Consider the following 13,892-nt stretch of genomic DNA (forward strand, 5'->3'; position numbering starts at 1 on the left):
TTTATAACCGTGCCAGTAACATACTAAATGATATATTATGTTTTTCCAGCTACCTATATCCGGACGGGCGGGATGTGAACCCGGACCTCAGCAGCGCTATAATATCGCCCGCGGAGGATCACATCACAGTCACGCAGGAGCAATACGAGTTGTACTGTGAAATGGGTTAGTTAACTTACTAAATAACTAATTTACTGCAAATATACTGAAGGAAAACATATTGAGGATAGATGTGTATTAAAATATATTCTATTTTTATACATTATTTTTAGTCGTCATATTATATTTTTTCTCATTTATTGGTAACAAAATAATGTTATGTAATATTATGTTACATGAAAGTACGTAAAAAAGTAAAAGAAAAATCATCATTTTCAAATATTCCTGATGATCGATCAATTAGGTGGCCAAATTTTTTATCTGGTAGTATTTTAACAGTATTTGTAACACATAAAATTCTATATTTGTTGTAACACATAAAATTCCACATTTATAGTAATACATAAAATCCCATATTTGTTGTAATAGATAAAATTCTATATTTGTTGTAACAAATAAAGTTCCACACTTATTGTGACAAATAATATTTTATACTTGTTTGTAACACATTAAAATCTATACTTATTGTAACACATACAATTCCATATTTGTCGTAACACATAAAATTCCATATTTGTCGTAACACTTACAATTCAAATTTGTAGTAACACACAAAATTCCATACTTGTAACACATAAATTTCCGTGTTACAGGGAGTACGTTCCAGCTATGCAAGATATGCGCTGAAAACGACAAGGACATTAGGATAGAGCCGTGTGGGCATCTCTTGTGTACACCTTGTCTTACCGCGTGGCAGATTGTGAGTATTTTAATGTTTCCTTCTTATGTTCTAACTTACGCTCGTTATTAATAATCGATCTATCCATCGTTACCTACCAAAGATCTAAATTTAACAATGTCTGTTGAAGTTTTGTCAAATGTCGACATGATAGGCAAAATGTTGGATATATTGAATAATTATATTAATAACTCACACTAGTTATTAATATTCAATCTATCTAAAGTTTTGCCTATCATTTCTGAGTGTATACTAGTTTCGGTTGGTTTAAACCGGTTTTGAAACTAGTTTTGGCCAGTTGCATTAGAACTTGGAGTATTATCTAGTTCGGTTGGTTTATGTCAGTTACAACCAAACGTAGTTTTGGTTTGTTTAAAACTTTAAAATAACTAGGTTAGTTTGGTCTCTGCCAGTTTTGGACTAAACTGTAGCACTGCCATTGCTGTTTCGCTTGAAGACTAACTTAGGTCGCTGTTTCGGTTTATTTCGGCCAAATACAAATAATTTAGGTCACGGTTTCGGTTGGTTTCGGCCAAATATAAATAATTTGGGCCGCAGTTTCGGTTGGTTTCGGCCAAATACAAATAATCTAGGCCGCAGTTTCGGTTGGTTTCGGCCAAATACAAATAATCTAGGCCGCAGTTTCGGTTGGTTTCGGCCAAATACAAATAATCTAGGCCGCAGTTTCGGTTGGTTTCGGCCAAATACAAATAATTTAGGCCGCAGTTTCGGTTGGTTTCGGCCAAATACAAACTCATTTATTTTACACTTTTGATTCATTTGGTTCAAAAACTAGTTTTGATTGGTCTAAAGCAATAATATTTTTTGACGCGTAATTTCTTCTCAGCAAAATTTTAAGTGTTTAAAGAATGTGTTCCTTTTTTCCAGGACTCCGAAGGGCAAGGGTGTCCTTTCTGCCGCGCGGAAATAAAGGGCACTGAACAGGTGGTGGTCGATGCGTTTGTACCGCCGCGACCGCCGAACACCACATCTGATGTCAAGTTAGTATGAATTGTAACCAATTCGTATAAAATGTATGACCAAATGTGTCAAGTTAGTATAAAATAAAAATAAAAAAAATGTGAGCCGTCACGGGACGCCTGGCAGATGTGAAACATCGACATTATTTTGTAAAAGTAATATGCAGAAAAGAACATATTATGATAGGAACTAAATATGTCATAATGATAAAATAAAATACTACGATTTTTTTCCAGATAACGATGACTATTTATTGAATTCGATTGCGCATGGCGACGCGTCGCCACACCGTACACACTACTGCATATAGACTGTATATATATACCATCGTATAGCGCCACGCCAGAAATCAGTTTTACGTGCGGCTATAGATGTTTCACATCAAAAAAAATGTATAAAATATGGCCAAATAGTCTGAGATAATAGAATACTTTATGACTTGTGATTATATTAGGAAAATAATAGGAGATACAGTCTATCTGATACTAAATATGCCAGATAGATTATGTGCAAAGAAAAAGGTGTAAAAATTAATGTTTATTGACTTTATGCTGTCGTTTTCGTGTGAAGTATACCGCATTAAGAATAAAATTTCAGTCGCACATTTTTATACTGATGAACGTAAAAAAATATGAAACGAAAATCAAATAACAAGCAAAAAAAAATACAAAATACTGTCTCATAATACGACCTTTTTCCTGGCTTCATTAAATTTGTTTTTTTTTTAATAATAATTAATAAGTAATACAAGAGTAGCAGACGAGCATGCAGTCCACCTGATGGTAAGTGGCTACTGCCGCACATGGACATCTGTAATCAACCCCAGATAGGATTAGATATTTCTACCTGAGGTCGGCCACAGATGCGCCGCTACCCCTGCGGACTAAGCTGGAACGCCTCAGAAAAATCTGTCTCCCTTACCACACCCTTCAAACCGGAACACAGCAGCGTCTAACACTGCTGTTATTAGGCAGAAATAGGTGTGACGGTGGTGCCGCCGGAGTCGAACCACAAAGGGTTCTACCACCTTCATTAATTATTGTTTATTAACATTATTATTAATTTGGTAAATATTGTGCTATAGAGATTTTTCTCGACACTTTCTAATTTGAAATCCTGCGCAAAGCGTTAAATAGCATATTGATGCTCACAATTAAATTGAAATTCAAATATTCTCTTAATTAATACAATAATGTTACAGAATGGCAAACACAAAGACTGCAGTGAAGGCGGTATCGTCGAACTCTTCGGGCTCGTCTGGCTCGTCCGGTTGTAATGGCTCAAGTGAGTTCATACATACTTTCATACACAAATGTATGAGAACATACATAGATTCATATCTACATACGTACATTTAGCAAAATTACCAAATAGGTGTATGATTTTGAAATATGCTTACTGTTCTTAATACATCCATATTGTTTGCGTAGTGGCAAATATAGTAACAAAAAGTACATATTTTTTTTTCGAAGTTTATACGATAAGTAACTTTGAAGAAATGTAAATTTATGTTGTTAATTTATGTTGAAAAGTAGTTCCCTACAGCATTTTTCCTCAAATAAAATTTTATACACAAATATATTTTCACAATAAACTATTGACAGTAGGTTATACCATATTTATGTACATGAGTTCACATACAGATAATTTTATTTTATATATTTTAGGTTCAGACATAACCCAAAATTGGGTCCTGACAAGTAATTTCCAATGGTATTTTCGTCACATGGTATAATGTAAAGAAGCATATTCAGAATAAACTATTGATAGGAGATTATTAACACATACGTGAGTTCACAAACCGGTAACTCCATTTTATATTTCCAGGTTCAGACGTAACGATAACAAGCGGCGCTAACGGCTGGTCATCGAGAAATACCACCTTCAACGGACTGACGGACGATATCGACGATGCTGAGGTAAACCCCGCTCTGTACGTACACGTGTACCATAGTACACAGGCCAGGACCCACTCTAAGTTCTCGCATATATGCGTGGCTAGGTGATTTGGTTACGAAAGTGAAATGACGCGAAGGTAAACCCCGCTCTGTACGTACACGTGTACCATAGTACACAGTACAGTACCTATTCTTAAGTTCACACATGTGCATATGTAAAATATGCTAGAAGTGGGGAAAATGTCTTAAAACAAATTCACAGACAATACTAACAAAAATGCCCCTAGGTACGCACATGTGTACCATTGTACACAGGCCAACACATACTCGAAATTCTCACATAATTATATGCGTGACTTAACAGTAGTACGTTTTAAGTGGAAAAAAAAAACGAAAAATTAGCTAAGTAGTGATTCAGTAGAAAAAAGTCCTAAAAACTAAAAAAATTGCTAACTAAATTTTTTGAGACTCAAATATAAGAGGTACGAATTAAAAGATATATTTATTAGTTGCTTAATATGTATTAGTTGTAGGTAAAATGTAATTTAATAAGAAGGAATGATTTTAATTACATCAAAATAAAATGTTTATTAAAACTACATAAAAGTTATTCAGGTATTAGGTATTGTATAGTTATTGTGTTGTTCTGTTCTTGTCTTGTATCGTGTCACGCATGGTTGCATTTTTGATCGTTTTGGCATGCTTTTGTTTGGGATGCCATTTTTTGGGACTTATGTTTGTTTTTTTATATGAAACGCTTTAACGTCATTTGTATGTGTCATCTATAAGGCTATGCACACACGGGCGGTCGAAATGTTTTCAAAAAATATTAATTAAAAAGTTTTTAAAAGCTTTATTTTACATACGAATCAAAATTCTGATCGTAATTTTCGCCCTTCTGCACGATAAGGGGTTAGCTCATTTTTGATTTTTCGCATTAAAGTTAACATTTCGAGGTTTGATATTGATTTCCTTTTTAAAATTTTTGATATTCAAATTGAGAAAATATTCAAACAATAGTGATTTTGTAGATTTTTTTAGCGAATTCCATTTAAAAAATACTAATTATTTATTTGTTAAAATCACCGACATTTAAATAACCGCTGAGGCAATTTAACCTTTTATAATGTAGTGATAGATTGTGGCGCGTTTTTTTTATTACCGGTCATGTAATCGTCCGTGCGTGCACAGCCTTATTTATTTTGTTACATTTTCATGTTCAGTTGAAGCTTATCTGCTTACAACTAAGGATCTCAAACTTTATTCCAAGATATTTAAAAAAACGTAGTATCGAAAGCAGATAAGTTCCAACTGACCGCATGTGAACCATTATTCAATTTTGTAATGTTTATTTTGCAGAGACGCGAGAGAAAATCACCGCATGCTTAGTGCTTGTATAGCAACACGTTACACGTTACGTTATAATTGGCAACGTTATTTATAACGTTATAACGTTACATAACGTTGTACAATGTTATATTATTTTGGAAATATAATGTTGATAAAAAATATCACTATCATGAATTAACGTTATTATTGTTAATGCGTGATAGTGAGCAATGTTAATAATATTAAACAACATTATATATAACATTGTACATGGTGTTATTTAAGAAAAAAAAAGATATGTTATGCTTTAGTGACGTATGCCTTGACGTTGCAAAATGTACTGCAATTTTTTCTTATGTTGCTTGCTGATGGTTGATTTTTTATATATTTTCATAATGTTGTCTGATATTTTATATAATGAATCAATATAAAACAAATCACATCCACTTACTCTTTACGCACGAAGTCCTTATTTGAAATCTCTGATATTTCCTAATTCCATATTATTTTACGTTATTGTATCATATCGTATTAGTGGATCGATTGGTAAAAAATAATAAATATTTGACATTCAATTCGATAGCACACTTGTGGTATTTTTATGCGTTTTCGTGCAGAAGAAAGTTTTTTGTGTATATTCAGAATGTTAGTTAAACACAGTTAACTAAAACAGTTACTCGGATCGTACTTAAAAAAAATTAAGCCCTTGTTTTCCACAATATTGCAGAATATTTTGCAACTTTGCAACATGTTGCACTGTGCTATGTAACGTTGACGTTATAATGGTACGTTGAAAAACGTGATAACGATAATTGCACTTCACTACGTTTTATAATACGTAATGAGGCATAATGATACGTGATGATGCGTAATAAAGCGTGATGATGTGTAATAATACGTGATGACGCGTAATAATCCGTGATGGCGCGTAATAATCCGTGATGATAAGTAATGATACGTGATGATGTGTGATGATACGTGATGTTGTAACGTTGCAGTGCGTCGGTGACGTTTGGGACTCGTTGTGTTAATTCCATTCCGTTGTTTTAGTGTTCGTTCGTAATTATGGTCGCTTTGTAGTGCGATATTAAAGTATGATTCTATTTAAAAACAGCTTTTGTTTTGTTTTGAATGTGTTATGTTTATACATCATTTTTGGTCAACCTTTGGGCCAATTGCATGAAGTTTGACCCAAACAAGTAATTTGTTTTTTTTTTAATTTAAAATATTTTTTATCCAAATGGGTATTTATATTTTACCCAAAATATATCATAATTTTTGAATATGTTTTTTTTTACTTATGTATACATCTTATTTAATTAGGTGCCTTTTTTAATTTGAAATTATATTATTTATTTATTAATATAATATTTTGACATCGACCTACAAAACGACCGTAACTAAGTATTAATTTAATTTATAATTTAAAGGTTGTAACAAACATGATTTAATTGTTAAGATCTTACAAGAATGAAATATTTAAACTTTAAAATAAAAAGTCTTAAGTTGGTTGAGCATGAATGGTTATCGAATGCTTTATGATAACGCTATCGTTTCGTTTCCATCATGAGTAATCTTATTTGTCCGCTATTTTATGCGTATATGTTATTTAAAGGTGGTAGAACCTTTTGTTTGATTCCAGCGGCATCACCGCCACACCTATTTCTGGCTGGTTAAGCGCTGCTGTGTTCTGGTTTGAAGGTATTGCAGATATACTTATCCGAGACGCTTAAACTTAGTTCTCAGGGGTGTCAATACAAATGTTGCCGATCTCAGGTAGGATTCAATCTTATCTGGGATTGATTGTAGATGTCCTACTTGCCATCTAGTGGTACCATCATTGGCTACTTACCAGCAGCTGCATTCTTGTTTTTTACTTCTACGATATCTAAAATAAATTTGTAACATATGTATGTGCCACTACCACGAAAAACTATTTCTATAATGCAGGAATTACGATAAGCATTCGATATTCATTCATGCTCGCCTTACTTTAACCGAAATTAAAAGATGCGTACATATTTAATAAAAAAAAACTGGCTTTCTATCCTCATAGCCCCACGTGATTATCGTCATGGATGCTACCCACATACACAAACACTCAGACCCAGAAGATTAATCTAATTAAACGTCATTTAATTAATTTATTTATTATGTTATGACTGCCTGTCAGTTTGGTATAGTGACGGCTACTATATAGAAAAATTCTTGAAAATTTAACAGGATTTTCTTTAAATATTTTAATATGTTTTTGTTCTTCGGTGCTATTCTGAAGCCAAAATCTAGATGTCCATAAGCGGCAGTGACCACTTAAAATCCTAGTAATGATTATAAATTTCTGCAACCCTTCTTAAGTCCCACTTCTGGGCAAGGTATTTATTATAAATGTACACATCTTTAAATAATTTCCTTAGTATTATTTTGATTATTTTCATATTGGACAATGCAATAACATTAATGAAATTATTATTATAAAAATTATATTTACTGCCAGTGATTTTAAAATTATGATCAAAAATTATTAGGAATTTTTAATGCGTTATTTTATGAACTTAGCTGGTATGTGTATAGTTTTTACGCAAAATAATATATTTTGTTCGTCTATTCCATTGGCTCTCAACCTGTAGTCCACGCACTATAAGTAGTAAAAGAGGCATATCGACTTTTTTTTTTAAATAAATTGTTACACTGCCGTGCGGTGAATACTACTTAAATATTCGTAAATAGAACGATCGAATACTATAATATCATAGTGATTCATGGTAAAAATGTTGAGAACCACTGGTGTACTCTTATTGAATGTACGTATTTTTCTAAGAAAAGTACTTAATTCTGATTTTGTTTTATTTATAGTGTAATATAAATGTGCTTTGACAAAAATATGTAGAGGTTTTGAAATTAATACAAATATTTATTAAAATTGTATCATCATCAACTAATTTTATAAAAAAAATATATATGTGTAATAAAATTTAATACAATAAATATATATAATTCAATATTCTATGAAAAAAAAAACAAATATTGTCTACAAAATTAATAAAGATTATTTTTATTTGTAGGAAATTTGAAACATTTTTTCGTGTGATAAAAATTAATTTCAAAACTTTTACATGATTTTAATTTTAATTTGACTTTACAATTACTGGATCATGGAATATTGCTCTGTAGCTTATGTTTATTTGCATATTTTCTTATATCGACAATTATTTTTATATTTTGTCCTTGACAATAAATTATTTATTTGTAAGTGAAATTTTTAATGTTGACAATATACGCTTTTTTGAGACGTGCTTTTTTGTTTTCTTTTTATTTTGACTTTTTATTCTAGTAAAATTAAATTGAAAGGATTAATAAGTTTTATTTTAATAACGCATATGATTTTGCATTTTGACATGAATGTAGCATGTTGCATGGGATTTTGACGCATGATAAATTGGACTGTATATGAATACATACATAATTGAATATTTTTTTAGTAGTGGCCTTGCCAATTCTACACTTAGCAATCGGCCGACACGTGAATATAATATTTTTCAAGTAGTAGTAGTCTATTTTTATATCAATATAGTACAATAAATGAAATCCTCAGTTAATGAATATAAATACTAAGCTTAGGTAACCTTGCATCCATTATTTACAAATATCCAATGAGAATTTGACCAAAACTGTGGATATATTATAATGTTATGTTCGTGTTAATAAAAGGTGAGTCTTCAAACATTGAAATGTTATCATTATGTAGAACTTTAGCAAAGTTCTCCATAATATTTTGAATAATTTGTAGGCCGAATTGCTTCGAGAAAAGAATGGTACGGCCGTGCCGCTTTTTTTGGCTCGACTTGGCGAAGGCTCTGCCGTGCCTCCAGATAATCGTTGCCCCGGCCTAGATAACGCACTAAGCCCTTAACGAGTCTTAAGTCTTTAAAAGTTCCGAGTTTTTAAAAGTCTTCTTCTAACCGTGTTGTATTTAAGTTTTCTGCTTTTAATAAGTTATTTAATTCAAAGAAAGTAAATTGACATCTATTTCTGTGTTTTAAGTGCATTTTTCCGAATTGATCAGAAACTAATTCCAAACCAAAGTTCTCAGCGAACTATATAACTGTTATATTTTTATTTAGGCCTCGATACTATTTCACATCATATTTGACGTCAAACCTCATATACACAAAAGGAATATAAGCCCAAATTCCCTCCAGGACTGGGCAGAGTTCAACGCAGCGACATCTACAATCGACGCTCTCCGCCCCGGGGTGAGGTCCGCGGGCGCTTCGCCCCGGCACTCGCCCCGGGCGGCCCGCCGAGCGCCCGCGCCCGCGGAGAACGCGTACGGAGAGCTCCGGGCTCCGCCCCTGCCGCCGAGGAAGAGCCTGTCCCCAGCTGAGACTATTGTAGCGGCGTCCAGTGTGCAGGATATCGCTGCTGCTAGCTCGCTCGCTATAGCTATGGGTGAGTTTTCTTCTATCAGACACCGATTACTGCCTAATAACAGCAGTGTTAAGCGCTGCTTCTGGTTTGAAGGCTCTGGTAAGAGAGATGTACGTTTCCGAGGCGTTCCAGCTTTATTTACTATTATCATTTTAATTAATTATATTATTGTTTCCGGACTATATATTTCTTGTAGTATTAAAATAAACTATTTACTTACAGAACCGCGACGTCGATCGTCGTTAGAACCAGAGCCGGACTCTCGACATCGCCTCACATCAGTTATCACGGGCTCCACGGAAACCATCACAGGCCTCATTGATACCAGACATGAGGTTTGTTTCACTTTGCTGATATTGAAACAAGGGCTTATAAACTTTAGTCTATTTTATCTACAGAAGTAAATATAAATATAAAAATCAACTGGTGTTATGACACGAAAGAAGTCCTCAGTACGAGCTCTACTCACACTTCGTCGATTTTTCGTTATATGTTATTTGCCTTGAGAGTTGTCATTGCCTACAGGCTGTTATAACCTTTTGTAATTTAAAATTTCATGCCAGACTTTTTAATATTTTATTTATATATGAAAAGGTCTATGTATGTCTTTTTGACAATATTACTAAAGGTAGGAAATAATGGATGTCGTAGCACAAGAGTTCCTCTCAGTTCTGAAGTTACAAAATTGCGATTAGATCCTACACTATTCTGTTACGTATAAAAATCTTTGTGCACCATATAACACCACTTCATCATTTTTTACATTAAAAATGTTTCATGCAGGTACCACCAGACCCTAGAGCATTCGAAAAACCCAGACGAGCTTGCACCCCCCAATCCAACAGCCGCCCCCTACCCGCACCCCCTCCAGACCCCGACGACCGAATCACAAACATACTGACCGAGAACCGTCAGGATCGTGTGGAATACCGCGATCGCGACAGTCGTGCGCCGCCACGACAGCGGTCGTTGCCGTCCACGACCAGTGGCAGTATTGAACAGCCGACGAAATCTACGACCATGCCGAAGTTCCCGTCGGAAGAGCAAAAGGACCCGCCGTATGAGAATGTTGGGGCGGAGAAGAATGAACTGGCTGTGGCTCGTAAGTTACTAATTAATCTGTTACTCTACACCGATACCGTTTCTTTGACAGATTATTTACGTCAATTTTGAATTACATATGCATTTGTGATCAGATTTTACTATTGGTATGAATATGAAAATCGATTTGTTAGCTTCTAATGACCAATTAAGAACACTATTATAGGTAAAGAAGAAAATAAAATCGATTTCACGAATACAGACACTAGTATGAAATTAGCTGTTACAACTCATCAGTAATGGCACTATTTTTATGTTTTTAATACAAGAACACACGCAAATCTGAATCCCATACGAATTATATCCTAAACTAAAATGAATTTTCCTTTTTCCAGCCAAGAAAATCAACCCCCTAACACACGACAAGCACGGTCGCAAGTACGGCGACAATGTGTCGTACGAAAATATAAATTTGGATTACATCGCCCGTTTAGTGGGGGAAGGGTATCCGAAAGACATCGTGGTGCGAGCGTTGGGCATCACGCGGAACGATCTCGAGATGGCCTGCGATATTCTGCACGAGTTCGGCTCCAAGGTACAGCATAAGTGCTAGATCTAGCTCTTTTACACGTAAAGAATGAGTATATCTGTCTCGTTCACTCGTGTGGAAGTGAAAGAAATACACGTAGACTGGTGTTACTGAATGACAGAACGAGTATATCTGTCTCATTCACTCGTATGTGCGTGACAGAGAGAGATGTAGACCGATGTGTGGGTTAGTTTAAATCGTGTCCTTGAATATTTCAAAAAATGTTATACTGAAGTACATAATACAGATCGAGAGCTATTTTTTGCTTACAACTATATTTATTGGCATTTAATGAGAACATATTTAAAATAACATAAAACTCAAACAAACTGTATAAAAGTTGCTTACCTGTTACAAAGATTGTAAGAAAAAATCCGATACTAGTAACTAACTACTACTATTAAAAGTATTTATTTTGGTATTAAGTCAGGGAGACATGAACATTATTTTATATGACAGACAAAAGGTTTTTTGAATAAACTATACTATTTCCATTTCTTTATTTTCTCGATGATAGTTCTTTGTAGTATTGTGACCAAATAAGCAATGATATCGATCGCATATATTTATTATATGTATTTTGAACAAAGACAAATACAACAAAGCTTACGCCGTAAGAAAAATAAGGACAACAAAACAACAAAACAAAAAAGAAAAACCTACTTATTTTACAACAGCTTCGAAAATTTTAAAGAAGTAGGCATTATTAAGCAAAAATTTATACGCGTAACGTCTTGTAATGAAATGTAATATTATAAGTATGTATAATATAATATTTATTATAGTTAATAAAGTTGTACAAAAGTATCCGGCAGTAGTTCAGTTTCTTACATTTTGTAAAAAAAGGGTCTGTTATCGTGTTACGTTTATCGTTATAGCTCCTATAGTAATCATTATGTGTAGCACATCACTACCTGTCCAAGAAGTATATTATTATCTGTGTGACATTTTAACGTTAATAACACAAAATTGCATGGTCGTCTATCTGTCATCGAGAAAATAAAGAAATAGGAATAGTATAACGTATCCCGTTTGTATATCATTTTTTTTTGAAGAAATAAATATATAGCTCTCGTTCTAATATTGTGATTGTAAATTCTATGACATTATTACCAGGACTAAGTTTAGTACCCTGGGACTAAGTTAGAACTTCTCATGTATCGTTTGCAACATGTCTTCTAGGAGTACTCTGAAAAATGTTTGGTTTTAGAAAAAAAATACAATTAAGTATATAGATTTGACTGTAGCAGCACAGGGCAAATATTATTTTTCTTATAACAACAGTGAAAAGCTGGTGTGTTCTGTTTTTAAGGATAGTAAGGCAACATAAAGTATGTTTAGTAAATGTTAGTATGAAGTTCCAACTTAGTCATCAGGGTAGCAAAGCATATGATCTATTTTCGGTACGATTTTCTATTTCGAGTTGGTAACAGGTGTCCATGGGTAAATGACTTAACATGGTATGATCGGCCAATATTATTCCTATACTTAATTGACATATTGACAATTCAAATTAAAGGTACCAGAAAATTCATTCGAATTTAAATTTAAAATTATTTTATGTATAATATTATCAAATATTATTATATTGTAATGTATTCATTTTTTTATTAATAAATCAACATTGTTTTGAAACGTATTTATTGAATTTGAAAATAGAAAATAAATTTTCATTTTAATATTAAGTATTGAAAAATAATTTTCATTGAAATGCGAGAAATAATTTAATTTGGAATGTAAATGCATTTTTTTCTAAATTAATATTATCTTGAATTGTAAACATTAACTCTCGGTTAATGTAAAGATGTAATAAAATTAATTATTATGAATAAAATTTGAATTATTAAATTTGAATCGTATTTACACTATTAAATATTATAGTGTTACTATTAAAATGCTGAATTTAACTAAGATTAATAATGTAACAAGCACTTTATATTTCGTATTTTAAAATATATACATATTTTTAAATAATGTAATATAAATATTATTTTGTGCGGTATGTACACAGTTTTTTTTTACTCGAATATACTTTATTCTGTGAAATTGTCTATTAACTTTGGTAAACGTTGGTATTAACGTTGGTTTGGTTAAATTAAACTTTGGTAAGGGTATGCAATATGTCAGTATGTATATATCATGCTATATACTATAATTTAGTCTTCAAATGTAACATTTATAGCCGATCTGAGGTAGAAATTCAATCCTATTTGAAGTTGACCACAGATTTACATGTGTACCAGTTAACATAACCTTAGATGAACTGCAAGTGTATTGTCTCCTTTATATTTATAAAAATGAATCTAGCAGCCTAGTTGTTATGAATGGTCACTGCAGCCCATCGACATCTCTAACCGACCAAACAATATAACAGGTCATATGAGGTCGTTCAAAGATACATTTCAATTAGAGGACTAAGTTAGAACGCTATATGTACGTAATATACGCGAGATGGTATTTCCCGATAGCAGGAAATATATGATATAATGTAATTAGAAAAGTCCGCGTAAAATTGCTAATCCCCTCTGAATATAGAAATGAATTGCGTCGCCATAACACATAACCTGCTCGCAACAACTTCAGAGCGGACTAGCAGTTTGGCGCGGACTATACATTATTAAAAAATATTTATTTTAAATATTGAGTGCTCGTTACATTATTGACACTAAATGAAATTAAATTAAGGCTATATTGTTAATAAATATTTCTTCCAATCTAAAAGTTAAAATGAATTATTCGCATACCTTTTATAAAATAAAAATATGAAATAATCAAAAGGTTTAAGCCT

General features: G+C 32.8%; 1 protein-coding gene across 2 annotated transcripts in view; it reads left to right on the top strand.

Moving 5' to 3' along the window:
- Window positions 1-12,652, top strand: part of Cbl (E3 ubiquitin-protein ligase CBL) — a 104,251-nt gene extending 91,599 nt beyond the window's left edge. Inside the window, exons 5-13 of one of the 2 annotated variants that reach the window (XM_073077794.1) lie at window positions 50-165; window positions 753-859; window positions 1,727-1,839; window positions 3,021-3,103; window positions 3,647-3,738; window positions 9,246-9,495; window positions 9,697-9,809; window positions 10,258-10,576; window positions 10,911-12,652. In XM_073077794.1, the coding sequence (XP_072933895.1) occupies window positions 50-165; window positions 753-859; window positions 1,727-1,839; window positions 3,021-3,103; window positions 3,647-3,738; window positions 9,246-9,495; window positions 9,697-9,809; window positions 10,258-10,576; window positions 10,911-11,128 (1,411 nt within the window). In that variant the 3' untranslated portion in view covers window positions 11,129-12,652. Of the gene's footprint in view, window positions 1-49; window positions 166-752; window positions 860-1,726; window positions 1,840-3,020; window positions 3,104-3,646; window positions 3,739-5,076; window positions 5,725-9,245; window positions 9,496-9,696; window positions 9,810-10,257; window positions 10,577-10,910 lie in introns of those variants that run through there. The other variant, XM_073077793.1, reaches the window with a different exon arrangement.
- Window positions 12,653-13,892: the final 1,240 nt, after the last annotated feature.

The sequence above is a fragment of the Epargyreus clarus genome, unplaced genomic scaffold, assembly GCF_041222505.1.
Source record: "Epargyreus clarus isolate Ecla_fem2 unplaced genomic scaffold, WU_Ecla_fem_2.2 ptg000011l, whole genome shotgun sequence".
NCBI lineage: Eukaryota > Metazoa > Arthropoda > Insecta > Lepidoptera > Hesperiidae > Epargyreus > Epargyreus clarus.